Here is a 25,087-nt window from a genome sequence, read left to right as displayed (position 1 = left end):
CGTAGTATCTGTCCTGGGTCTAGACGTTGTGCTTGCAGCTGGGTCGTTGGTTGTTCCGGCGACAAGTGTCCTCGTGGGCCGCAGGCCTGGCCTGCTGAAGTGGGCGGCCTCCTCCTAAGCATCTTGCCAGATGGATCTTCTGTGCATCGTTACAAACCTCTACGACGGATCTCTTGCCGTTTGCTCCCAAGCTCAATGCTCATAGATGAAGTGCACAGTGTCAGTCGAAGCCGGCCATCACGCAGCCACAGCCGGCCCGCATGTCTTCAGCCACACTCTGTGTCGACGCGACGCGGCGCGCGTCACTCACAAACCCTGAGTTTCCGGTTTCCTCACCTCCACCAGCAAACGCAACATTGCCCATTCCATCTCCCCTTCCAACCAGCTCAATGGCCAGCACCAGCGACGCAAAGAGCCGGGCGCCAAGGTAAGGCCTTCACGGAAGCCCCACTGACCCCAGCCTGCGCGACACCATCGCCAGCGCGCTCAACGCCCTCCCCAACGCACAGCAGCTCGGCCTCACGGTCGTCTCGTCGAGCCCGAAGCGCACGACCGCCCTCTTCCCGCACTCGCCGTCGGCCGGCGTGCGCTGCTGGGAGGTGGAGCACCTCGTCGTCGTGCACTCTGCGCTGCCGGACGGCTCGACCCCCGAGCCTTCCCCCAACGTGCTCGCCGCCGCCATCTCGGCGCACGTCTTCACCCTCCCAACCGCGCCCGGCGCCCCACCGACGTCACTCCTCTACATCTCCAAGGTCGACTCGTCGGGCTACGCGCCGCCCGGCGCCCCGCTCACGCGCGAGCTCGCCGTCGGCGTCCTCCGCCACTTCCTTGCCCCGGCCACCCGGCCCACCCCGCGCGTCGCGGCCACGCTCTTCGCCCGCAGCCAGGGCCAGTACCTCTTCCCCAACTCGGTCGAGGGGGGCGGCAAGCGCGTGCTCGGAGGGCTCGGCCTCTGCGGGTGGTGGAAGGGCGTGTACGAGGAGGGGGCGCGGCGCCTCGTCGCGGACGGCGTGCCCGCCGCTGACTTGGACCTGCGGTACCTCCTGCCGTCGTACTCTGCCGCCGAGGCGTCAGGTATGCTCGGTGCGCCCCGGCGGCCGCTCCCAGCCGGCGTGTCGTGGCGCTACGCACCGCCGTTTGTCGCGCAGCTCCTCCCCGAGTCCGGCGTCCCTTCGGTCGCGACGCTCGTCCCCAGCCTGCCGGACGACCCGAAGACACGCTTCCTCGACGAGCTGGTGGCTGAAGCGATCGACGCCGTGCCGATCGCGCTCACCAAGCCCGGCAAGGACAAAGACGGCTCGGAGCAGCGCAAACGAACCGCCAAGGAGAAGGACGCGGCGGCCGAGGAGGAGGACCGTGAGAGGGCGCACGCTGCGCTGGCCAAGATCCCGCCCGAGGAGTTCTGGGAGCGTCTCGGGTTCAGGCAGGAGTGCGTGAGCGGCGACGTGACGGGCTTCTTCAGCGCCACGCTGGACCCGAGCGAGGGCGGCGCGGGCGAGGCCGCGAAGGCCAAGGAGGCGAAGGAGAAGGAGACGAAGGACGGGGAAAAACCGGACGGCACCAAGCGGACACTGTCGCAGGCGCTCGTCGAACGGCTGCTCAAGTCGATGCTCAACACCGACTTCGCGACGCGCGCGCTGGCGGCGGAGGGCACGGCGCACTGGCTCGCGTCGGCGCGCAGTATCGTCGTCGACGAGCTCGGCGAGGAGGGCTGGGCGGCATCGACGGCCACCATCGCCGCCAAGGCCGGCGTTGACGCGCCTGCCGCTCCACCAAAACGCAAAGAGGAGACCGTCACCATGCTCCAGCCGCGCAAGAAGAAGAAGTAGAGGGCTAACGTCATACATAACTGTCTGTACAACCATGCAAGCATTATTAGCGCTGCAGGCCGGTCTGTCTGTCTCTACGTCTCTCTGCTAATCGTCCTACGACGCCTTGGTCGTGGGCGGGACATACGAGCCCGCAACCATACACAGGTTGCGCGGCGTGTAGTGGGTTTTGAGAATGGGTGTGCGCTTGGTGTGGAAGGTGGACAGCAGGTCAGACGTCTGGCCCATGTCCTCCCAGCTGAGCTCGCCTGGCCCCATTGGTAGGGCGCCAGGCGCGGCTCCAGACGTCATGTCCTGCTGGCCAGCGCGGCGGTCTCCAAAGTCGATACCGCCGCGAGTCGTTCGTGGACCACCGGCAGACTTGACATCCCAGCAGCGAACGGTGCTGTCCAGACCACCAGACACCAGTACCGACGACTCGGCCGAGAAGGACAGTGACTCGATAGGCGCGGTGTGGCCAGTCATCTTCTTTATGGGCCGGGCCGAGCCGAGGTCCCAGAGGTAGATGCTGCAGTCGAGGCCAGCGCTCGCCAGTGTTCGGCCGTCGGGCGACAGGGCCATCGTCGTCACTGCGTCCGTGTGGCCCAGGAACAGGCGAATACACGCTCCTCGCTGCACATCCCAAAGACGACAAGTGTTGTCACTAGACCCCGTCGCAAGGTAGAGCGAGTTGGGGTGGAACTTGACAACCTGAGCGGGTTAGCTGAATACAACACAGAACATAAAGCTAACGTACGTTGACGTCTGAAATGTGGCCAGTGTACAGGCGCAATGGTGTCACACGATCAGAGCTCCATAGCCGTGCAGTGCGATCCCGACTCGCCGAGGCAAAGTACACGCCCATTGGCCCCCATTCGACGTCCCAGACCGCGTCCCGGCCGTGGCCACGGTACACGACCAGGTTGCTGTACGTGTCCAATGACCACAAGCGCACCGTGCCGTCCTGTGACGACGACAGCATCGAGCGAGGTGGCCCTCCCGAGCCCGAGATGGGGTCAAATGATAGCGAATACACTGGCCCTGAGTGGCCGATGAGTTTCCGCATCGCGAGCCCTTCATCCTCGGTAACCTGGCCTGTCGCTTGATCTACATCGGTCAGCTTGTGTCTGTCGTATATGCTCACCAATGTGCTTGGCCTTCAACTTCTCATCTTTCAAGCTCCACAGGCGTACACAGCTCTCTGATGATCCAGCCGCAACAAGCGACGAGTCAGGAGAGAACTCGACAGAGGTGACACTGACGGGTCAGCGGCTACGACATATTCCAGGCGTTAGCCACTTACGACTCTCCCCCGTCGAACAATGTGAATGCGACGATGCTCGGGAGGTTGACACCTGAGCCACCAGCCTTCTCATCAGGCTTGGGGCCTAGCCGAATCATCTTGCGCTTGTCCCGGACGGCCTCGACCTCTCGCTTCACATCCGTCACCTTGTAGAAGGTCGGGAGAGGAGGCAGAGTCTCAGTACCATCGGGGCTGATGAGGTCGAGGTCCTTGTTCTCCTCTGGCTCGAGCTTCGCTGCCTTCTTTGATGGTGATCCAACGCGGGCTGGATCCCGCGATGCGTCGACCATCTCCACATCTCCGTTGGCATCTCCGCCATTGGCGTGGCCGTTGGCGACGGATCCTCCTGGAGTCCCGACCTCACCACCGGCTGCTTCATCCTCCTCTCGCACAATGCGGATGACCTCCTCACGCAGCTTTTCTAACATTGGCGGGGCTCCCAGCTTCAGTGGGGTCGCGGCGTTGAACTTCTCAACCGATGTCGCTGGGGGCAGCAGCTGGCTCAGAAGTCCGCTGGACGATGCAATGGCCACCTTGTCCAGAGGCATCGAGTTATCCGACACTGGAGGCGTTAGTAACCTCTTCTCACCCGTTTCGACTACTCACCCTTGATGTCCAACCTCGAGTTCACGATCGACCGGATAGCCTCCTTGGCCCGGCCTGGGGCAGAGTGCAGGCCAGCCTCCCACTCCTCGTCCAGACCGGCACCACTCAGCCATTGGACAAGCAATGCAAACGCGTTTCGTGACAGCGGCACGTGGTACTTCTCAGACCTATTCCTGTTAGATGTGGACCTTTCAAGTTGGCACCCACCTTAACCGCTGGCAATATGGGTCCAGAAGGATCTGGTGCGAGGCCGTGATGGACGAAAGATACGACAGCTCTGACGGATGGTACACCTTGTGCGCCTCTGCGTTCTCCTGGTAGAACCGTTGTGCTATGAAGCTGTCAGCGCAGTCAATGGCGACGAGGTCAACACTCACCGGCCTCTGTGAAGCCAAAGTCGATCAGGTCCAGGAAAGTGTGCGCGAACAGCGGGAACGAGACATTGTCGAGCTCAAACTTCCACATGTCCAGGCCACCGCTGACCCACTGCCTGTAGCGCCTGTATCCCTCCACACGGTCTGATGGGTCGATGAACGCGGCTGGCGTCTGGCCGGGCTTGCCGATCTCCTCCTCGCCGTTGGTCGACTCGAGACGCGTCTGGAGCTGCTCGATGATGTACTTGGCCTGCGCGATGAAGTCGGGGGTGACCTTGTCCGACATGGTCGAAGCAGACACTGTTGTTGCCTGTGGGATGTTGCGCTTGACCATGTTGTCGAGCGTGATCGGTTGTGGTGCGCGGAAGATGGCCTCGCGGCCGACAGCCGACCCTCGACGCACAGGAGCCCCTGCGGCAGGGCCACCGGCATCCTCTTCCTCGCCATCCGCATCCTTTTCTTCCCCTTTCTCGGTTAATTCAGCCTGGAGTGCTGCCAAGGCCTTGTCGAAGCCGTGTTGTTGCAAGTAGACCATCACGGCCGAGGGGAGGAGAGGAGGGTCGGCCCGCGGGACATGCGAGCTCGGGCCCGTTGGGGCCGTTGGTGAGTCGGACATGTCGATGGCGACGTGGATGGTCCCTCTGTGTAGGCTTTTGAGAGCGATATGTACACTTGAGACAAGGAGTGTTGTTGTCGATGGGATGGAGAGAAGGGACAAAGACGAGTTCCGGGGACGCTATGGTGGTGGTCGCTGCTGGGTGAGCGGAAGCAAAACCACGTGGTGCCTGGAACTGTCGTGCGCGCGACTGGTCTTAGTGTGGAGGCCTTTGCGGCGATGGAGGAAGGTGGGGTGGATCACGTCCACCTTCCGCGTTCGCCTTCTCTCATTCATCCATTCATTCATTCCCCCTTCCTCAGACGTTGCGACACGAAGCACTCAAGCAGCATCCTATCACCCGTTATCACCCCCAATCACTCTCTTACATCTCACGTCGTCCCTGTGACATTCACGCCCGACTTCTCACCCCATCTGACCCTTCCCCCATCGACACCACATCTCATTGGCACACCCACTGAACATTGCGCTCGCTGGTCATGCCAGACGACCGGGATGCCTGGTCTCGCTCACTCCTCTCACCTTCTCCGCCCCCCTCCGACTTCTCAGATACTGAAGAGCTTGCCCTCGATGGGGCGTTCATCTCCCTCGCCGCCGAATCAGACCTGGCTCGCGAGCTAGATCTTAGCAGGCGTGAGGACCGCGCTATCGTCACCAAGACCCCATTTACTTTAGCAACTTTACGAGCAAAGAAATCGGGTCCCGGTCAAACTCGCTCCAAGAGTGAAGAATCTAACCGAGTCGGCAACATCAAGACCGCCGAAGAACTCGTCAACCCCAAAGCGCAATCAGAGAAAGTGGCTGCTGCGAAGCCTGGGCCGAAGAGGAATGCCTGGAAGAACAACACTGGCTGGGCTGACTCGACTGGCGAAGCTATCCCTCAAGGCCGTCCTAACAAAGGGAAGAAGGCTGCTGAGAGCACAGCGAAGGGGAAGGGGAAGGGGAAGAAGGAGAAGGCGACCGCCGTCGGCGAGAGCACTTCGGTGGCCAATGTGTCAAAGCCGAAAGGAAAGGCGGCTAGTGACAAGGTCCAGTTTCGTCGTCTTCGTGAGCACATGCACGAGGGACGGTCAGCGCTAACCCTTCAGCTGCCGACCTAGCTCCCACGTCCGAGTTCCCCATCGTCGCGGGCTTTGAGCGACAGAAAGCATTACCGAGGAAAGCTCCGAAGCCCCCTCCGCCCAAGACGAAGCCACCTCCCAAGCAGACCACGTTAAAGTTCTCGTCCAGGTCCCAGGCGGACGTCACCGCCCTGGTGGTCGGTCTCAACGGCGGAGCTGCCAAGCTCAGGCCTTCCGCGCGGCAACCGATCCGGGTGTACTCAAGTTCCAGCGATGGCTCAAGTTCGTCGACCCACAGCTTTAGCAAAGTGCTTGCGGCCCTCCATTCAGACCATGACGATGGTATTGCCACATCCTCGACACTGCCACGCACTCCCACATACTCGACACATGACATCGCCACAACACTGCCCCGCACTCAGCAGACGCCTCCATTGACTCAAAGTGACTCGACGCCGTCTCCCGAAGAGCTTGCCCCGGTGGCCGACCCCGTGACCCCAGCCCCGAGGTTCCGCCAAGGCCCTGCCCCTCACAAGCCGTCTGATGTTGCTCTTCTCGAGGCGATGGCTGAGAAGGGCGACATGGGCCCGAAGTCGACCTCCATCTTTGGTCAACTGATGCCTGCTCGGCAAGAGACCTCGTATGGTAGGGAGACGTTGGTGTTCTTGACTGACATCGAAGACAGAAGATCATACTACGCCAGCGCTGCATTGCCTCCGCCCTCTCAGGTCACCAGCTATGTGACAGTTCGGTCGCCCGAGCTCCCAGCCTCCTCGGCGTCTCAGGCATCACACCCACCCCACCACCCGATGGAACTGTCGCCCGGCGTCATCAGGCCGGAACCACGCTCCTTTCAGACGGTACCCCGAATGTTGCCTGTGGTACCGCAGACACCATTTGACTTGGACTACCGTGGACCCCAGACACCTTCGCGACTACCTTCGCGTCCAGACGAACGTCACCATCCGGCTCCACTCCAGACGCCTTTGTTCCCCGAGACACGATCCATGCGGGGACCCTCCCAGTCCTCACCGTACAGTTCGGTGAATCGCCAGAAACGGCCGCGCAGCAGCTGGCAGTCGACCCTCGAGGGGCCGCCGTCGCCGGCGGAGGGGGACTGGGGCACGCTGCCGAACAAGAAGTCCCGCCTGACTCTTCGCCCCAGTATCAGCACCGCTCCAAAGGCGTCCGGGCCGTTTCACATGCCATTATTCAACCGCCAGCCGGAGAAACCCATGGCCCCCCGTCGGCCGGCGCACCCCACTGCAGCTGCGCCAGCCGATCTCCACACTCAGCTGGCGAAGCGTACTCAGGTCACGGTTTGGGCGCCGTCGAACTTGCGGCCGCTCGAGCAGTACTCGGCGCCTCCCCTTGCGCAGAGCTATGTCCCGTCCCCTCTGAAGGCTCTACAGCAAGCTCCGGCCTATGACGACCATCGGGGGCCACAGATTTGGAACCCCACCGTACAAACAAGGTCGGAACCGTCCCGGGCCCTCACGCTCGACCCGCCGCGTCCGCCGCCGCAGGAGGAAGACTGGACGGCTGCCTGGGGCCAGTCGGCAAACCGTGCGTCGCGGCAGGTGTCGAAGTAGATTTGTGCAAGGAGGACATGTAAGTTGAGAGTGTGGTCGGGGGGAGCGTGCAGACTCTGTCGCCGGCTAACACACCACAGCCAAGGTCTAGCTCAGCCCAGGACGGTCTGTCGTGTCAGGTGCATAAATGGCGTCAGCTGTACAATGGCAAGTGTATGCAAGTCGTCGCGGGGGATGTGGGGTGTGGGGTGAGGGGCGTGAGGAAGGAGGCGCGGGGAGAGGACGCGAAGATGGGCGTCCGGCTAGGCGACGGGATGGGCGATCAGCTCGGCGTAGACATCCTCTGGGATGTCCTTTGCCAGGGCGAGGGTGATGCTGATGACGGGCCGGGCTTGCAAGGGCGGGAAGGTGCGGAGGAGTTTCATTGGTCTAGGGTGAGCGGTGTGCGAGCCAGTAGCACTCACGATGGCGACTCCATGAGCTCCTCCTTGATAAGGATGAGCTGTGCGATGACGCAGAGCACGTTGAGGTGCGCGCCGAACGCTAGGAGGAAGTCCCAGAGCTGCAGCACCTCGTCTAGGGGCGGGGTGCACGCGCAGAGCGTGAGGACGGCTGGGGTCAGCTGCGCGCCGAAAGCTCCAGCTCACAGGGAAACGCGTACAGCTCGGCCGTGAGGTTCTTGCTCCGGAGATGGTCGTACAGCTCTGCGTCGACAATCTTGAGGCACCGGTCCAGGAGCTGGGGTCAGCGCTGCCCCGCGCCGCTGCGTACCTTCAGGCCGCGGTGCACGCCGACGAGCGTGGGCTGGACGTATAACGGGCATGCGCGCTCGATAAAGTTCGAGAAGCACGCAAACGCCTCAAGCTGCGAGGGCATGGTGTAGAGGAACGGCGCGGACAGCACGTTCATGCCTGGGGCGTGAGCGCGTCGCCAACCAGCCCAAACTCACCCTGCACGTAGGTGAACGGCAGGCCGTCGCGCTCCGAGCCTGGCGTCAGCTCGCGCCGTAGCACGCCAACGCACCGTGGTTCTTCCACACAAACGCTTCGAGCAGGCGGATCAGCATGTCCTCCTTTACGCGGCCCTTGAACTGGGTGTCGGTCGCGAGTGTGCGGAACGTGTCGTTCTTGACTGGGCGGTCAGCGGCGCCAGCTAGCCACTCACTCTTCGTGCTGACGCTCGACGGCCCGCTCGCAACGTAGCGCAGGTAGTCTTCCGCGTGGAGGTGGTCGACCTTGAGCATGAGCTTCCAGATGCGCGGCCGCAGCGCCGGGCGCGAGGGCTAGTTCGTCAGCTCTCCCACTGCATGCGCGCCTCACCACATCCGGGATGCCCTCGGTCAGGATGAGCCGCCGCAGCCGCTTGAGCCCGTCCGCGATCTCCGACGTGCTGCGATACCGGCCGGCGGGGTACGCGCTCGCGGGGGACAGGAGCGCAGCGTACGCGTCGTACAGGTCGGCCTTGTGCCGCTCGGACGCGGTGCGGATGCGTTCCGGCGCGCGGTCCGGGCGCGGGGGGAGTTCGGCGGCGGGCATGGTGTGATGGGCGGAGACAAGACTTGTTGACAGCGCGCGCCGATTGTTGACGCCGCCCCGTCGCGCCGCCGCACACCCCCCTCCGCCCCTCATTTCGCCATTCTCTCGTCCGGCCCTCCACTCGTTCGTCCACCACCCAACCACCCATCCAGGCCGCTACCGCGTCCCACACACCCCTCTGCACGCCGCGTATTGGTGCGTAGGGCCCCCTTGCACGCCCGCACGCAGCACCGCTCACGCCCCAGGCACTCCGCTTGCGATGGCCTAGGGCAGCAATGCTCACTGAGGAATTATCCACTGATATGGTGCGTGCTGTGTGAGCGCTGCTGCTGACGACCCCGCAGGACAGGATAACTCAGGTGCGCTGGGTGTGTGGGGCGTGCTGACGGGCATAGCTGCAAGATGCCATCTTAGATGTGAGTGGTGGTGCTGGCTCGCTGTCGCGACCAGCTCGCCGGCGACCCCGCCCCCCGCCCCCCGCTCCCTCGCTGACGCTCGCTCGCAGCTGCTCACCATCACGTCGGCGTCAATAGAATACATCACGCACAGGACGCACTTTGAGCAGACGAGCGTCGCCATCCCCACCACGCTGCAGACGGCGAGCGCCGCCCGGCGCAAGGACTACCGGAGTGGGTCGGGCCTGACGACAAAGCTGACCCCCCAGAGGCCATCGAGACGTTTGTCGCCGACATTGTCCGCCGCGCAAAGGACGTCGAGTCGCTCGTCGCGGCCCTGCCTTCAAAGGACGATAGTGGGGCGAGGGTGAGCTAGGTCGTGGGCTCTGAGCTCACTCGCAGGCGGCACGATTGGAGGAACTGCAGACCGAGATGCTCGCCGCCAACGTCGAGTACAAGCAGGCACTGGCGCAGGCAGGTGAGTCGAGTCGACCGCATTGTTCGGCGCCTCACCCCCCACAGAAGAGCTGCTCGAGGAGCTCAAGAAGGTCCTCGCCGTCACGGTCGGCGACGGCACCGAGCGCAACATTGTGACCGACTTTGGACGGTCAAACGGCGTGTAGATGGCCTGCAGACGGCCAGCACCCTATATGACAGCATGCATCGACTCTGCACTTCACGACAACTGATCCTATAATACAAACAACACTAGTCCCAAGTGAACATGGAGCCGTTGCAGTTGGGCATGCCGCTGTCGTCGTCAGCAACGCGGCCTTCAAGCAGTGCCAGACATACCAGAGACAACGGTGTACCTTGCGCTCAACAGGGCGGCGGGGACTGACACTGATACGCACACTTGCGCCCGACTTGGAGTTGGATGCTGGCCTAGCAGGCGTCGGGCTCCGCTCTCGCAGCGCTTCAGGCAGGAGTGGGGCCGGCTCCTCGTCCTGTGTGGTGAGCTGGGCTTGATCCCTGATTCACCCACCTTCGTCCCCTTGTACGAAATGCAAAGTTCCTGGCCCGCTCTGATGTCGAAGCGTGCGACCATGACAAGGCTGACGGTTAGTTAGAACAAGGCATCTGAGCCCCCTCGCCGCGCTCACAGTGGTCGTTCCGGATGGAAGTCCTGTCAGGTCAGCCCCAGAAGTCAGTCGTCGGACATACGGTAACATATGCCTGCGTAATGACAACATTCGGCTCGCACGAGTGGTTGATGAAGCGGGTGAACTGGTGGTGTTTAGCGACTTGCAAACCCACATCCGCACCAGCACTCACATTCTGTTCGGGGACAAACGCACAACCCGTCAGTATGACCGCAAGAAGCAAGCATGGCTACTCACGCCGTAGTGAAAGGCATCGACTGTGAGGTCAGCTTAACCCCCGACTCCCTCCAGACACTTACCAGAGTATGCCGAGTACTTGCCGTCTTCGGCCCCCTGCGCATCGGCTCGCTGCCTCACCTTCATCGCCAACTCATGCAACCGCGGATCAATCTCCTCGAGCCCTTCCGGAGGGTTGGTTAGGTGGTACCCGTCGAGATCGAAGAGATATGTGAGGCCGATCCTGTCGTAAAACTCGGATGCCCGTCGCTCACTCTCGGCGTCCGTGATGAGCTCGCCAGAGTAGATACCGAGGAACGTGCCGCGGGCGATATCGGCACGAGCACGAACGCCTGCCTGCGTCAGCTGATTACTCACGGCATACCAGACCTACCCCAACCCTTCCTCTCCGTCTTGAAGATCTCAACGTCTGCCTCTCGCCGTCCACGTTGGATCACCTGAGTGGTCAGCAAGAGCCACATCGCTTGCAACTTGACACCAACTCGGTTCCGGCACTCTGGAGGGCAGCCACATGTTGGTCCGCACTCCCACACAGCGCAGTCGGCCTGCTTGATCTTCTCCTTGCTGCCAGAGTCAGCCCCGGCCACATTTGTGCAACCCACCCGTCCCACTGGAAACCAGTGTGCCCAAGGTTGTAAAAGTACAGCTGCTGACGCGCGACACAGGAGCACGTTTGCGAGTTAGGGTCGCAAGGACCTTCACAATCGCATCCCTTGCCCAGCTCTGGGTCAGGGATTGCTGAACTGTAGAGCATCTTGTTCGAGTACTCATAGTCTGATGGCGGCGGAACTCCCTGGCCATCAACCTCGTTGACAACCTTGATCTCCGGGGCCGCATACTCGTCATCGCTTGTGGCCATGGAGATGACGGACTCGACGATTGAACAAAAGAGCTCTGGTCGCGAGGCCAGGAAGGTGGCGGCCCTTTTGATGTCATGCACCTTTGGGTCACCCAAGCTGCGTTTGGCCACACCACGGCGACCTGGTGGCGGCTGCTCATCGGCAACAACTGCGTTGGCCTCGCGGGACCCAGCAAAATGCGTGTGCGGTGTTCCCGCCCCATTCAGGCCAAGGTGCTTCTGCCGCGCCTCGTAACCGGGTTCGAGAAGTAAAGTGGAAGCCATGGACCGTTTGTAGTCCTCGAAAGTGACATCGATGTCCTCCAGTGGTGGAGTCGGGGAATGGGATGCGCGAGCGTGGCGTCCGTTGGTGAGGCCATTGCCAGGGTGCACCCTGTTCTGTCCGTTGACCACTGATAGCGGTGGTGCCAACATGCGATTCAGTTCATTGCGGTAGTGGCCGGCCTTGTCGGCCTCATTCATGTTAGTGGCGGGTCTGGAACGGTTCGGCGCAGTGCCGTTCGAAGCGCTGGTTGGGCGCGCGGCTGTCGACGTACGTGCAGCCGTTCCCGCGCTGCTTCCTGCTGCCGGTGCCAATGGCTGGACTCTCGACGGGTTGTTGTCGTTCCAATCATCATCGCTTCCGAGTAAGTCTAAGCCGCTGTCGTCACTGTCAAGGCCGTCCAAAATGAAGTCCTGGGAACCGGACGGTGGCGGGGAGGGGTGGTTTGGTGGAAGATGATCGTCGTCGGAGTCCAGCCCTTCAAGGTCCTCTCTTGTCGGCGGAAGAGCGTCGTCGTCAGACTCCAGTCCTGCCAGGTCCTCTCTCGTCGGAGGAAGGTCGTCGTCGGACTCCAGTCCTGCCAGGTCGTCTTCCATCTCTATCGTGTCCAGGGGGTCAGGAGTGTCCTCCACGGCCCCGTTTGCCGCCGAGGGCTCGTGTTGGTCCACAACGAGATCTTCGCCGACGTCGTCGCCAATAGAAGGCTCTCCGACGTTGATGTCCACTTGGTGCTCTGGGGACTCGGCTAATGTCTGCACAGGGGCGGCAGGAGGCTTGACAGGGGTCTGATTGGGCGTCGCAGACGCCGAGGTGGCCCACCGTGGTGCTCGCGGGGGGGTGGTGGGCTGAACTGTCTGTTGAGACTGGGAAGACGGCTCTGTCTGGGACGGTGGCGCAGCCGGCATGATGCTCCGAGGTGGCTTTCCTCCGCCCGTCTTACGGGCTTTCGTCGTCTTTGGTCTCGGAGCCCCATCCGTTTCGATCCCACTGGAGTCGGTCTCTTGAGCCCGTGTCGTTCTTCTCCCTGTGCCTCTTACAACCATGGGCTCGGGGTTTGACCATGTGCCCGAGCTGTTACGAGATAATGGTCTCGTGGAGGAAGCCACGGGCGCGGGCGCGGGCGCGGGCGCGGGCGCGGGCGCGTTCAGAGCGGCGTTGGCCAAGGTTGTGACCAAAGCTGCGACAGTCATGGGCTCGGGATTCTCCCAAGTTCCAGAACTCGGTCTGGAGCGGGGTCTTTGAGCAGGTGACTGGCGGGGGGAGGCCGGGCGTCTCTGGGAGGCTGCTGCACCTGGCGATACCGTCCGTCTTGGTCTCGTGACGGTGAGAGGCGAAGGATTCGACCACGAGCCAGGTGTCTCGTCCGAAACGATCGCGTCCTCAGCAGCGATGTTTCCTGACGTGCCCTTCTGTCTGGTGGCCGACGAGCCGATGCCGCTGCCACTCGCCGTGGACTGATCGGCGCGTGAGGGTCTGCCCGGGGGCGCCATGGATGGATCTGGTCTGGTAGTTGAGTTGGAGTTTGCGATACGGCCAACAGCGCTGCCTTTGCGTGGGGGCTCTGCAGTCGACTTGGAGGCCGAAGTGCTTGCTGAGGCTCTGGAAGCCTTGCTCGAAGAAGCGGAGGTTGGCCCCTGTGCGTCGGTGGCCCGTCGTTTGGGCGCTGGCTCGGCATTCGCCCTGGAACCTGTTGACGAGCTGCTGCCCGCCCGCCCACCTGCGTGCGTCAGCCCTGCGCAAGCCTCGAGACCCAAAGGACCCACTGGTGAAGTAGTCGCCGATGCCTGAGACATGAATCAGCGTTGCACAACAGCGCACAGACCGCAACGTACCTGGCTGGTGCGACTTGCTGGGCGAAGCAGGCGAGCGGGAGAGCTTGCGCTTCTTGCGTGCGGCAGGCGACTGCTGCGACTGGCTGACCTTGACCTTTGGTGAGGCCGTGTTGGCGTGCGAGGAAGACGCCTTGAGGGGCGTCTGGTCCGTGTTCTTCTTCTCTGAGCGGCGTCAGCGTCGAGAGCCGGAGAGGGTACCCACCGTTCCGTTCCAAGTGCTGGCTGAAAGAGAAGGGGGCGGCGTCCGAGTCCGAGTCTCTCGGCGTAGCAGCGGCCCGGCCCTTGCCCTTGCCCCTTGCTGCACTGCTGCCAGCGCGACGCGTCGGCAGTGCCGGGGTCTCGTCGTCGCTGCTATCGCTTAAGACGATGGGGTCGTCCCGCAGCCCAGCGGCTGAGCCTGCTTCGCGTCAGTGTTCTTGTTGTTTGGCTTGTGGGGGCAGGGGGCCGGCGCTTGCCGTGGTGGTGGCGAGGTGGCTGGCCCCCAGGCGGCATTGTGACTCACCCCGCGGTGCGCTGGCCCTCGGCGGCATTGTCGCAGGATGCAAGTGGCGACGGTCAAAACAAGTTGAATGTCGAAGTCGTCACTGGCAAGAGGACGGCTATTGTGGTCGCGCGGGGTGGGACCTGACGCGTTCGAGGCCTGCGCGTGGCCGGTGCGTGGCCTGCACGTGGCATTGCCCCCGCCCAAGGCCTCCACCTTCCTCAACAACATTTCCAGCGACATCACGGTCGCTGTTTCGCTCGTGCACTCGTCAACACCATGGCAAAGGGCAAGAAGGACGCCGGCGCGGCCGCGCTGCCGAGCGGCCCGCCGCCCGTCTTCAGCAAGGACCACGTCGAGCGCGCCAACTTTGCGCTGCAGGCCAGCCTCTTCCTACAGCAGCTTGCCCCGGCTTCCTCTTCCTCCTCATCCTCCTCCTCGCTCCGGGCCAGCCGCGACAGAAAGGGCAAGTACAAGGCCCCGGAGCCAGCTCTGCTCCCCGGACCCACGCCGGATCTACCGCGCCTCGCGCGCGCCGAGCTGCGCGCGATGAAGAAGTGGACCGAGCACAACCAGGTCAAGCGGTGCGTCTTGCCCTAAGCCGCCAAGCTGACGCCAGCGACCCGAGCCTCAAGCGCGCCATCTGCGCGGCGTGCAGCACACTCCTCGTGCCCGGGCTTACGGCGCGCGTGCGCATCAAGCGTGAGTGTATCCCCCGGCGCGGCTGACGCCGGGCAGCCAGCAAGACGCACGGCAACGTCGCGAGCACGAGCTGCCTCGCGTGCGGCGCGCACGCAGCCGTCCCTGCCCCTCCTGGGGCTGAGCCCGAGCCCGGCGTCGATGGGCCGGTGCGTGCGCGCCGCAGGGCGAGGATCCGCCGCGTCAAGGCGCCGTTCCACCAGCGCGAGATGGTCCTCGCGCCCGAGCCAGAGCCTCAGGCCAGCACCGACGTCGAGATGGCCGACGGCGCCGCCAGGGCCGCGAAGAAGCCCGCGGGACATATCGTCTGGGCAGGCGACAAGCGTGTCGAGGGCTGGGGCGTGCAGACCGCGAGCTAGCCTCCGCCGTTGCCCGGCCCGCCCCTTTCTCTCACCCCACCACCCACTGTACACACCATTCGCATCCACCCCACACCCTGTATGAAATGCATCAAAGTCCTAATGTCTGAATGATGCGTGCGACAACCAACGAGTCTATACAATGCTTACTTGCCCGGGCCGCGGTAGCCCCTGCGCCAGCGGGCCACGCGGTCGCGCTGCCAGTAGACGAGCGCGGCGACGATGATGGCGACGCCGAGGATGACGCCGACGGCGATACCTGCCTTTGCACCGGCCGAGAGGCTGCTTCCACAGGGGAGCGCAGCGTCGCACGGCTGGCCACCGGGCGTGGTGTACGACCCGGCCTGGAGGCCGACGTAGAACGGGTCGGCCGAGCCGTTGACAATCTGGAACGCGGCAATGCTAGGCAGGTTCGAGTTGTAGTCGAGCGCAATCTCGGTCTGCACCCAGTCGTCGCGGTAGTCCCAGAACTTGTCGCTCTTGAGCGGGCCGCCGGGCATTGCGCCGTAGAGCACGTAGGCCTCGGTCGGGGGGTCGTTGCGGATGTTGTTGATGTTGTTCCCGCCGGCGGCGAGCGCCGAGTGCGGGTTCTGCGGCGAGTTGGGGTGCTGGCCGACGACGTACACGCGCGCCATGGGGTTGTCGCCGAGGAGGTAGTCGATCTGGCCCTTTGCAAAGCTGTTGTACGCCGCCGCCTTTGCCGGCGACGACGCGAGCGGGGCGTAGCGCAGCATGAGGGTCGCGGCCGCGACAGCGGGGTTGAGCGACGCCTCGTCCGAGTCGCCGGGGTAGAACAGAAGCCCACCCTTTGTCAGGTAGCCCTGCTTGCCGTCTACAATGCTGTCGAGGTACGCCTCGGCCTCGGCCTGCCACCCGGTGAGGTTTGTCGCGAGGCCCGCGGCCTGCGCGATACCTGGGCGCGCGTTGGCGACCTCGGCGAACAGCACAAACACGGCCGGCGAGCGCGAGTCCCAGTTCCACACCTGTCGCTTGCCGCTGAGCGCGTACTGCTGGTAGTAGTTGTACGCGTCGTGGTAGTAGTCTGACGAGTTTGTCGCTGCTGCCAGCGCCAGCGCCGCGATGGCCAAGTCATCGCCGTACCCCGAGCTCGAGTACGCGGCCTTAATCTGCGGCACGGACTGCGAGTACGTCGCCAGCGGGGTCGTCCCCTTCGCCGTCTTGTACAGCGACTCTGCGTGCTGGCGCAGCAGGTCGGCATACGTCCCGTTCGCGAGCGACGCGGGCGCGACCGAGCCCGACGTGTTCCAAACGCTGCCGCTGTAGGCGAGCGCGCCGAGCGCGAACGCGGCCGCCGTAGACGCCCACGCGTCCGTGCCCGGGTGGCTCGCGTTCACCGGGAACGCCTGGCGCGGCTGGGGGATGTTGCCGTCCCCTCCCCAATACGCCAGGTCGGCCTCGTTGCCGCCGACCTGCACGAACAGCACATCGTCGGAGGGGTGCGCGCGCATCAGCCAGTCGTACCCCCAGCGCAGGGTGCCGTCGAGGTATGCCGTCTGGTGCGCGGCGTCGTAGCCCGGGCCGTAGGAGAGCGCGCCCCATGCGAGCGAGAAGAGCGTGTAGCCGAGCGGGAAGGTGGCTTTGATGTACTGGGTGTGTCAGGACACTTCCAAGGCTGCACGGGCGCCAGAGGCGGTGAGATGCGGCCAACGCCTCGCACCGGCCTAGCATCACTCACATCGCCCGCGTCGTACCACCCGCCCGTGAGGTCGACGTTGTAGTCTGCCCCGTCTTGCAGCGCAGAGTCGTTGCGCCACTCGACGCGGTTGCCGTACGCGCCGGCGCTGAGGCGGCCGCTGCGCTGCGCGTCGTAGAACCACAGCGTGTTGCCGAGCAGCGTCGACCACTGCGCGTTCGGTGACGAGGACGGGCTCGCGACCGTGCCGGACGAGGCTGGGGGTGGCGAGTACGTGGGCGAGGGGGCCGCCTGCGCGGCGGCTGGCGCTGGTGCGGAGAGCGCCAGCGCGAGGGCGGTGAGGCTGGCTGTGAGCATGGTGAAGTGTGATGGAGAGATGCGAGTTGGGCGCGCGCGCCAAGATCTTGTGCTCGCTCGTCCGCGCTCGCCGGGCTCTGAGTTTTTGTTGCGGTGAATAAACGAGGGATGACGTCGCGCCGCCACCGCCGTCCGCCATCGCATTCATCGGTCGGCCGACGGGCGGCAACAAGAGGCAGTGCAGCGACATCACATGGCGGCGTGACCAAGCAGTCGCATCTCGAGAGCGCAGCACAGAGCACAAGAGTAACAGTGTGCATCGCACGGCCGACACTTTGCATCAAGCCTCTCTGTCTCATGCTCTCTGCGCCTCCACCCAACTCTCAAGCCCGTCAATAGCCGCTGCGGATGACGTGCCTGGCTGACTTCATCGCACTCAGGCTACCGAGCTGCCGGCCCTGTATTGACGATCGCTGAACTCGCTGACATCTGCATGCTCCCTCTCACTGCCTGCCATTACCTCGCCCCTACAGCTCTGCTCACTCGAACACCTCCCTGCACGTCAGCGCCGCACCCAGCACCAACTCACATCGCAGCGTACTCGATGACGCGCAACAGCGACTCGTCGCCAAACAGCGCGCTGTAGCCCAGCCTAGGCCGTCAGCTCGGCTCCCAAAGTCCAACTCACGCGTCGACCCAGTCGGCACCCTGCTCGACCTGCGCCGCGCCGCGCCCGTTCCACTTTCCGAAGTCGGCGTCGGACACGCCCTTGAAGATGACCTGAGATCAGCCTCGTCCAGGGTAGCACGTACAAAGAAGCGCAGCAGGGCGTCAGGCTTCGGCACCATGGTCAGCTCGGACGACGCCGCGATCTGCTCCTTGTTCAGGATGCTGCGGGTTAGCTGACCGCTCTCCGCCGTTCAGCTCACCGATACGCCTGGGGAGTCAGCACGCCGTTCGGCCACACCACTCACAATGTTCGTGTGCCGCGTCAGGGCGGGGAGCCAGGACGTAATAATCGCCGTGCGGTTGGCCGTCGGCAGGCCGAGGTTCTTGAGAACCCGGTCGATGTGCGGGATGAAGTAGGCCTGCGAGACGCACCACGAGTTGACGGGGCGGATATCGGGCCACGCGGGGACCAGCGCAGCCTCGGGGCCGGGGTTGGCCGGCTTCGCACAGGGGACCGGGCTGCCGTCAGCAGCGAACACGCGCCACACTCACAGCATCTCATAGAACACGCCGTGCGCCTCGGTCGCGTTGAGCGAGTCCTCGACCACGCCGTTCTTCTGCACGCGCAGGAACCACCGGAGACGCGTCTTGCCACCGTCGGCAACCTGGTTCGTGGCGGGATACGACCCGGTCACCTCCCACCCCTTGAGCAAGACGGTCACCTCGAGCTGAGAGTAAGCTCGGCATTGTGGTGGGACACCCACGCTCCTCTCCTCTGTCGACAGAACGTTAATGTGAGGCCTGGCGGTGCGCGGCTTGAAGAGGATACGCGCGGTGCTCTTGTCGTGGGTGACGACTGGGCGAGTCAGCTTGGAAGCGGCATCGACAGCTACGCACACTTCACAGGAACCTCGTCCGGCTTGACTTGCTGCCCCTCGAACTTGTACGCAAAAGTAGTAGGCTGGTTGTCAGTTGGGCTGATCACAGAGCCTTTCTCTGCCCACCTCGACGGTCAGCGTGCCGATGTACTCTTCGCGGCGTCAGCAGGGGCCACACTCGACAAACCCACTGCTGGCAGCTGGTCCCTTGGAGAGATCACTATCGTCAGCGGCAGCTGGCAACGCAGACTCACCCCGCGGTCACGTTGCCCTTGAGCTCGACCTTGCTACCGGATCCAGTCGCGGCGGACACGGTGAATGGAGCCGAGGCCACGGCCTTGCCTGGGTTATAAGTTGAGATAAGAGGGAGGGCTTCCTTACCTCCGCCACCGCCGCCGCCTTTCGCCCCAGCATCGGCCTTTGCCTCGTCCTGCTTCTCTCCGCTGGACTCTCCCCCTCCTCCCTCACCACCACCACCGCCCTTGCCCTTGCCCTTGCCCTTGCCTCCTCCCCCACCACCGCCTCCCCCACCACCACCACCACCGGCGCCGCCGCCGCCACCGCCTCCTCCTCCTCCTCCGCCACCACCTCCGCTCGCAGCAGGCGGCTGTATAGTCAGCAACCGCACACCTCCACCGTACCCACATTGCGCGGCGTCGCGATCACCTCGAGACGCGTGACGTGCTTGCCCGCGCACGCGTAGTAGTACGAGTCGTTATCGCAGCTGCCGTCAGCGCGTCCGCGCGGCCCGCACGCACATCCACAGGTCTTCGTTCTGCGCCCAGCCACCGATCCAGGCAAGCTCGTTGGCGCGGCAAGCGAGACGGACCACCGTGTCCTTCGGGTTGATGGAGAAGCGTTCGATGGCTATCGCGAGGGCTTTCTGCGGCGTGTCAGCACGCGACGCGGCCTCGCTGGCCCAAAGGCGACTTACGTCGTACGTCGCAGGCAGCGAAACGTAACCCTCGTACCCCGCGCAGTTGAGGAGGAGCATGCGCGGTGGCGCGCCGGTCGTCATCATGTCTGGTTTTGCTTGGTTGAGTCAAGAGGTGAAATGAGCAAGAGGAAAGCGTTGGAGAGTTGAAGGAGGACTGGGCAGCCCAGCTGGCGACGAGAAGCAAGGACGGTGCGACGGAGCGAGCTGTCGCGTTCTTGCTCGCCCTGGCTCGTGGTCACCGAAAGACAATGCGAGGAAAAGGATGCACGCTGAGGAGGGTGAGTGCGAGTGAGTGTGCGTGTGAGGTGAGCGTGAGTGGTGCGCCGAGGGAAGGGCGCCCGCGTGTCTGTGGGCTAGCAGGCGAGTCGAGCGCGCGCTCGGGCCATCATCGTCATTGTCTTCGCCGTCGCGTGTGCAGCGTGGTCGTCTGTGCACACACCACCACACCTTGAGCGCACCACTCGTCGCCGCCGTCGCCGCTGCCTCTTGGGCCGCTCTTGATCTCTTGGGCATTTTTGCACGCCGCAAGTGCATGTGTCAACGTTGTGCAAAGTCGACTTTGGCGATGGCACAAGTCAAGTCGCGCCAGCGCCCCTCCACCACCACCGTCAACCGCGACTCCCCCGGCCCGCCTCAATCGTCGTCTTCGGCCAGGCGACTCGAAGAATGAGAATGACCCAACGCCTAGTGTCTCTGCGAGTCGCACGTCAAGAGTGGCGGTGCACTTGGCCACAAGCTGCAAGCTGCAAGCCGCCAGCCAAGCCCTCGCTCCATGCCACGTCGACCCGCACGCGTTCCTCGTTCAGTGACCAGTGGAGCGAGCCTCCGTCGATCGGTGTCTTGCCCGGCCACTTCTACCGCCACTTGCGAAGAAAGCGGAGAGTTGGCTCGCTCCCCTGTCCTGTCACTCATCACACCCTTCTTCGCCACGCCACAGTCGTCGTGATCGTGCACGCAAAAAATCTACGCGCGCTCCTCATTGCTCTTGACGACTCGCCACATCCGCGTTGTCGCCCCTCTCGTGAAACCCAGTGCTTCGAAACATGCCCACCGATCAAGCCACACGTACGTTTCGCAGAAAATTCTTGCTCCAAGTAACGGCAGCGGCGGCGGCGCGACGGCGGCAAACGACGACGACTGACGACGACGACGGCAGCGTGACGGGGGGCTGGGGTTGGGGGCGACTACGCGCGACTACTGATGGGTGGTGCTGAAACGTCGTGGTTGAGCGTTACTTCTGGCAAGCAAGGCACAAGGGCTCGGTGTCACGCCGTAGTCGTGCGCTGGAGTCGGCGATTGGCGGCGCAGACTGCGGGCCGGCCCTCGTCCGCCCTCGTCGATCTCGCCATGCCGGCATGGCATCAAGTTTGGGGCAGTGGGCCAGGTGGGCTCATTCAGGATAGAATGCGCGGAGACGCTAAGCGCGAACCCTACTGCTTAGTGCCGCGCGACGCAGTGCAACTGCACGCACTTGGAGTTGTCGGGCATGGCCTTGTGGCGGCGGCGGGATTCTGTCGGTTGGGGGTGGGTGGTCGCTTGTGGCGGCGGCGAGGAGGGCGGGCGTGGAGCACGCTGCGTTTGTGGCGCTTGGCGCTTGGTCGGTGGGTGGGTTGGAGCTGCAGTGTGGCAACGGTTGTGGCGAGCGCGCTGGCAGGTGAGGCCGAAGGCAGCCTCGACGTCGACCCTCGTCACAAGCCGCAGAGTGAGGAGTGCTGCAGAGTGCCCGGGCGTGCTCGGGCCTTGTGGCTGCTGGTTGATGGCCGAGACGTCTTGCAGAGTACGAATGTCGGCTCTTGATTCATCCGCCCGCGAGCTCGCCCGCGACGACGAGGCGAGCGAGCAGCACCAGGGGACGGGATGGGTCGTCGGCGCTGCTGTGCTGGCAGAGTGTCGGGTGCCCAATGGCTGCCGGGTGGCCTCGCGCCAGCGCGTCTCGTCTCGGTATCGGGCAGCGACAGACAGCCACCTGCACCACCCTATCAGCTCGGAACGCACTGCCCCCCCCCCCCCCCATCGGAAGCCCCACCGCCCCACTAACCAGCTATCGACGACATGGCCGATACTCCCGCGCACAGTCCGCCCACGCCACTGCTCGTCATTGCCCCACCCACCCGCGACCGGCTCGCGCGAGCCGGCCGGCGGCGGAAGCGGGCTGGAGATCACCCGGCGCGGGCGAGGATCTCGACTTGGCGCTGGTCTGTGCGGCTGCACACGTTGTTGCTGCGTGTTGGGCTGAGCCGGGGCGTGCGGGGTGGGTCGGGTTGGGTGTGGCGTCGCGTCGTGCCGAGCGAGCCTGTGGGGGCCGAGCGCGCCAGCTCTGACTGGCTCTGGCCGCTCCACTCTGCCTGTTGCAGGGGAGGGGCCGGGGGGAGAGCCGCACCACGCGGTGCATTATAGCTAGTTGACCCGTGCTGCGATCCTGCACGAGTCGTGGCCGCGTCCACCCGCCCGCGCCAAACGTCAGCAGATGAGATCAGATCACGCCGTCAACCAGGCGGCCCATACCGCCCCCCCTGCTTGGCACCTGCACGCCCAGCTCGCTCCACCGCACGGTCCCGCCGGCGCCGCCGCGCCAACGCATCACGTGTCGGTGGCGCCCGGCACGGGTGGCTGGTGGCGGCACATGACGCGCCAGACGAGATAGCCACCGGACTGGTGCGCCGACTCGTCCGCAGACTCGTCCGCCAGCTCGACCCGGCCCAGCCTGGACCACGGCTCGCACGCGGCACTCTCCGCCGTGGCTCCGCTCGCAGAATGCACGAGAACCCATGCTCGCCGGAAGAATACGCCGCGCGGGGCGCGCCGCCGGGCGCCGCTCCGCCCCCGCACTCCTACCGCCACGCTCCGGCCGACTCCCACACCCGTGCCACACTGCGCGACATGGCGTGCGTCGGAGAGAATGCTCGCTCACCGTGGGCGAGGGGCAGTAAGCAGAGTCGTTGATGCTGTTGGCACCGGTCAGCACCCACCCACTCATCCCTTGCCCTCGTTCCCTGCGCTGCCGCCGCGCCGCCGACGCCGACGCCCCGCCGCTGCCGGCACAGGTACGCCACGCCCACTGTCCCAAGACCAGTTAGTACCCTTCCCATACAACGTCTCCAGAGACCCGTGCGTCGCCCGCACAACGTCACACCCTCGCGACACTCTCATGGGACACTGTGATCCGCTGCAACCCAAACGTAAACAATCTACCCACAACCGTAGCAGCAGCCGCCGCCGCCGCCACCACCACCACCCTCATACGCCACTGGTTGCATACGCGAGGCCGTGAGCAGTGCCCACCAGGCCAAGTAGGTATCACCTATCCGGGGGTACTAGTTTCCGGGGCCGACTCGCGGCACTACACTTATACTAATGAGGAGGAGACACGGGAACGACGACGTCTAGACACGCACAGCGCGTACGCCATTATGAAGATCAGATGTTACACTCGCCACACGTATCAGTTGATGATGGCGACAGGGGCGAGCTTTCGTTTCGATACACTTTGGGGATGACATGAGACTAGGTCGATCACGTCGATCCCTTACTCGGCGACAAGCGCCTTGGGCTTTCTGTCGCCTGGGCGCTCGCCGCCACGGATGCCACCAGGCACTTGACCGCCTTGCCGGTCGTCCTGGTAGTACGCGTAGCCTGCAGGTGGCTGACCTCCGGGCGGCATGTCACCCGTCGACGGTCTCGAGCGCTGCTCTTGCTGTGGAGAGCCGAGTAAAGCGCTGATTGCTAAAGACGAGCGGCGCTCAGCGGTTGGAGGGAGCCACAAGGGGTCTTGGCCGGGTTGACCAGGGGCGCGAGGCTCACCAGAAGGCGGGGCAGCCTCGTTGCTTGCCCTTGGATGCTTGCGGGCATCGACAGAGTCGTCGTCAGAGCGACGCTTGCGCTGGTCATAGCCACCAGGCGGGTACGTGTAAGAGCCGCCAGGAGGGGCATTGTACTGGAACGGAGAGTCGGACTGTTGACCGTTGTAGTTGGGCGGGTAGCTCTGCGCAGGCGGAGCACCGCCGGCAGGAGGGGGCACCGACGAGAAGGTCGCTGGGTGCTGCTGGGCAGGCGACTGCTGGCCGTAGTACCCCTGGCCGCCCTGCTGTGCGGGGTAGTAATAACCCCCAGACGAGCCCGGTGGAGGCGGTCCGTAACCAGCTCCACCTTGAGCGTGCTCAGAGGGGTACGGGTGCTGGCCGTCTGGTGGAGGAACAGACCCCTGGGGGTACAGGCTGGGGTCCGACGGAGGGTAGCCGGCGTGCGGTGTCGGAGGTGAAGTCCAGTTCCCCGCAGGAGGAACGCCAGCTATGATGCATGAGTACACACAGACAGTTTCATTAGGGCAAAAACTCACGGCCGTTTGATGACACAGGGCGGTAAGGGTACGCGACCTGCGACGAGTCATCCGATCCGGCAGTGCCGGGAGGCGCATTGGCAGTGGGAGGGCGACCGTGCGACGAGGGGGGAGGTCCCTGCTCGTAGTAGCCGGCAGGGTAGGGGTGACCACCGGCAGACGAAGGAGGGCGACTGGTGAAAGAGTCAGCACACGTTCGGCGGCCCGCTCCACAACTCACGGGTACTCGACCCAGCTTCCAGCCGTTCTAGGGCGTCCACCGTGCTCTGGAGGAGGCGCCCAACCACCGTGGGGCTGGTGGTAACCTGGGCCTGGAGGGTAGACGCCACCAGGTGGAGGGACTCCACCCGGGACGCCCTGGGGGTTCTTGCTATTGCGGTCGCCGCGTGGTCGCTCGACTGCATTCTTGGGGACCTCGACGACCTCGCCCCGCCGCCTCTGCTCGCGGTTGGCACGTTGAGAGAGGGCAGCGTGAACAGAGGCAAGCGATGTGAGCATTGCCTCGTTCAACTGGGTCTGGTCGGCGTGGACAGTGGCCGCGTGCTGACGCAGGTTGTCCAATCGTGAGAAGGCCTTGCCGCAGTGGCAAGGGAAGGGACGTTCGCCAGTGTGCTTGCGGACATGGCGTGCGAGGTGCTCGCTGCGGGTGAAGACCTTGTCGCATTCGCCAAAGCCACGGCAGCGGAACATCTTGCCACCGCTGATGCCGACTGGGACAATGGGAGCGCCTTCCTGGGTGTAGCCCGCAGTCCCGGGCCTGCTGCCGGGGCCAGCGGGAGGGCTGGGTAGGTTGGGGTCCTGGCCGCCGCCAGCGACACCGTAGTAGGGCTGAGGAGGAGCCTGCGGAGGGTAGCCGGCCGAGCCACTCAGAGGGGTGATGGGCTGCTGGGGTGGGTACCCGTGAGAGGAGCCCGGCGCCGGGCCAAGTTCCTGCTGAGGGTACGCGTGCGAAGGTGACTGGGGCGGCACGCCGTGGGGTGGGATGGTCTTGGCGTATGGGCCGCCAGCTGAGTGCAGGCGCTCCGGCGACGAGGCATCAGGCGCGGGGGCGCCGTGCGCAGAGCCCGGAGCCGGGCGGCTATAGTAGCCTTGGTAGGCGCGGTCGTCGGCCTGGGGGTAGGACATCGACGGATGGGCTCTGTCGTTTGGGTGAGGGGGGAGGCTGAGCGGGGCGGTGGTAGTGAGGGACATGAAATGGCGCCTCTATCGCGACTAGTTGATGAAGAGGTGTGTCTCGCTCGCAAATGCTACGAG

General features: G+C 64.2%; 9 protein-coding genes across 9 annotated transcripts; 3 read left to right on the top strand and 6 right to left on the bottom strand.

The window, feature by feature from the left end:
- Positions 1 to 389: 389 nt before the first annotated feature.
- Q8F55_002803 (uncharacterized protein) lies at positions 390 to 1,829 on the top strand (the record flags this gene model as incomplete). The annotated part of the gene is made up of 2 exons (XM_069351393.1): positions 390 to 427; positions 461 to 1,829. The coding sequence occupies 2 exons, from the start codon at positions 390 to 392 to the stop codon at positions 1,827 to 1,829; spliced, it is 1,407 nt and encodes a 468-aa protein (XP_069211779.1).
- Positions 1,830 to 1,925: 96 nt separating this feature from the next.
- Positions 1,926 to 4,707, bottom strand: TAF5 (Transcription initiation factor TFIID subunit 5; the record flags this gene model as incomplete). Its single annotated transcript, XM_069351392.1, has 7 exons — positions 1,926 to 2,519; positions 2,566 to 2,915; positions 2,953 to 3,065; positions 3,112 to 3,673; positions 3,718 to 3,884; positions 3,925 to 4,048; positions 4,095 to 4,707. 7 exons carry the CDS (start codon positions 4,705 to 4,707, stop codon positions 1,926 to 1,928), a joined length of 2,523 nt encoding a protein of 840 aa, XP_069211778.1.
- Positions 4,708 to 7,602: 2,895 nt separating this feature from the next.
- On the bottom strand, positions 7,603 to 8,835 carry cdc16 (the record flags this gene model as incomplete). Its single annotated transcript, XM_069351391.1, has 8 exons — positions 7,603 to 7,729; positions 7,765 to 7,912; positions 7,948 to 8,038; positions 8,072 to 8,211; positions 8,250 to 8,288; positions 8,324 to 8,431; positions 8,465 to 8,582; positions 8,620 to 8,835. The coding sequence occupies 8 exons, from the start codon at positions 8,833 to 8,835 to the stop codon at positions 7,603 to 7,605; spliced, it is 987 nt and encodes a 328-aa protein (XP_069211777.1).
- A 275-nt stretch (positions 8,836 to 9,110) lies between these two features.
- RFC2_2 (Subunit of heteropentameric Replication factor C (RF-C)) lies at positions 9,111 to 9,853 on the top strand (the record flags this gene model as incomplete). The annotated part of the gene is made up of 6 exons (XM_069351390.1): positions 9,111 to 9,140; positions 9,231 to 9,251; positions 9,341 to 9,464; positions 9,500 to 9,597; positions 9,633 to 9,708; positions 9,753 to 9,853. The coding sequence occupies 6 exons, from the start codon at positions 9,111 to 9,113 to the stop codon at positions 9,851 to 9,853; spliced, it is 450 nt and encodes a 149-aa protein (XP_069211776.1).
- Positions 9,854 to 9,938: 85 nt separating this feature from the next.
- On the bottom strand, positions 9,939 to 14,053 carry Q8F55_002799 (uncharacterized protein; the record flags this gene model as incomplete). Its single annotated transcript, XM_069351389.1, has 13 exons — positions 9,939 to 9,981; positions 10,026 to 10,177; positions 10,216 to 10,285; positions 10,334 to 10,356; positions 10,395 to 10,474; positions 10,633 to 10,902; positions 10,944 to 11,007; positions 11,053 to 11,134; positions 11,173 to 12,424; positions 13,409 to 13,423; positions 13,524 to 13,685; positions 13,726 to 13,920; positions 14,026 to 14,053. 13 exons carry the CDS (start codon positions 14,051 to 14,053, stop codon positions 9,939 to 9,941), a joined length of 2,436 nt encoding a protein of 811 aa, XP_069211775.1.
- A 230-nt stretch (positions 14,054 to 14,283) lies between these two features.
- On the top strand, positions 14,284 to 15,062 carry Q8F55_002798 (uncharacterized protein; the record flags this gene model as incomplete). The annotated part of the gene is made up of 3 exons (XM_069351388.1): positions 14,284 to 14,588; positions 14,624 to 14,706; positions 14,743 to 15,062. 3 exons carry the CDS (start codon positions 14,284 to 14,286, stop codon positions 15,060 to 15,062), a joined length of 708 nt encoding a protein of 235 aa, XP_069211774.1.
- A 146-nt stretch (positions 15,063 to 15,208) lies between these two features.
- On the bottom strand, positions 15,209 to 17,073 carry Q8F55_002797 (uncharacterized protein; the record flags this gene model as incomplete). Its single annotated transcript, XM_069351387.1, has 2 exons — positions 15,209 to 16,669; positions 16,759 to 17,073. 2 exons carry the CDS (start codon positions 17,071 to 17,073, stop codon positions 15,209 to 15,211), a joined length of 1,776 nt encoding a protein of 591 aa, XP_069211773.1.
- Positions 17,074 to 17,552: 479 nt separating this feature from the next.
- Q8F55_002796 (uncharacterized protein) lies at positions 17,553 to 19,581 on the bottom strand (the record flags this gene model as incomplete). The annotated part of the gene is made up of 16 exons (XM_069351386.1): positions 17,553 to 17,568; positions 17,603 to 17,665; positions 17,702 to 17,781; positions 17,826 to 17,904; positions 17,943 to 17,950; positions 17,988 to 18,201; positions 18,235 to 18,410; positions 18,447 to 18,538; positions 18,580 to 18,622; positions 18,687 to 18,712; positions 18,752 to 18,780; positions 18,815 to 18,902; positions 18,942 to 19,167; positions 19,206 to 19,244; positions 19,315 to 19,443; positions 19,495 to 19,581. The coding sequence occupies 16 exons, from the start codon at positions 19,579 to 19,581 to the stop codon at positions 17,553 to 17,555; spliced, it is 1,395 nt and encodes a 464-aa protein (XP_069211772.1).
- A 3,442-nt stretch (positions 19,582 to 23,023) lies between these two features.
- Positions 23,024 to 24,958, bottom strand: USV1 (Up in starvation; the record flags this gene model as incomplete). The annotated part of the gene is made up of 3 exons (XM_069351385.1): positions 23,024 to 23,784; positions 23,834 to 24,006; positions 24,054 to 24,958. The coding sequence occupies 3 exons, from the start codon at positions 24,956 to 24,958 to the stop codon at positions 23,024 to 23,026; spliced, it is 1,839 nt and encodes a 612-aa protein (XP_069211771.1).
- Positions 24,959 to 25,087: the final 129 nt, after the last annotated feature.

Source organism: Vanrija albida, assembly GCF_041260175.1.
Source record: "Vanrija albida strain AlHP1 chromosome Unknown contig_2, whole genome shotgun sequence".
NCBI lineage: Eukaryota > Fungi > Basidiomycota > Tremellomycetes > Trichosporonales > Trichosporonaceae > Vanrija > Vanrija albida.
This window is presented reverse-complemented; position numbering and strand designations above follow the sequence as displayed.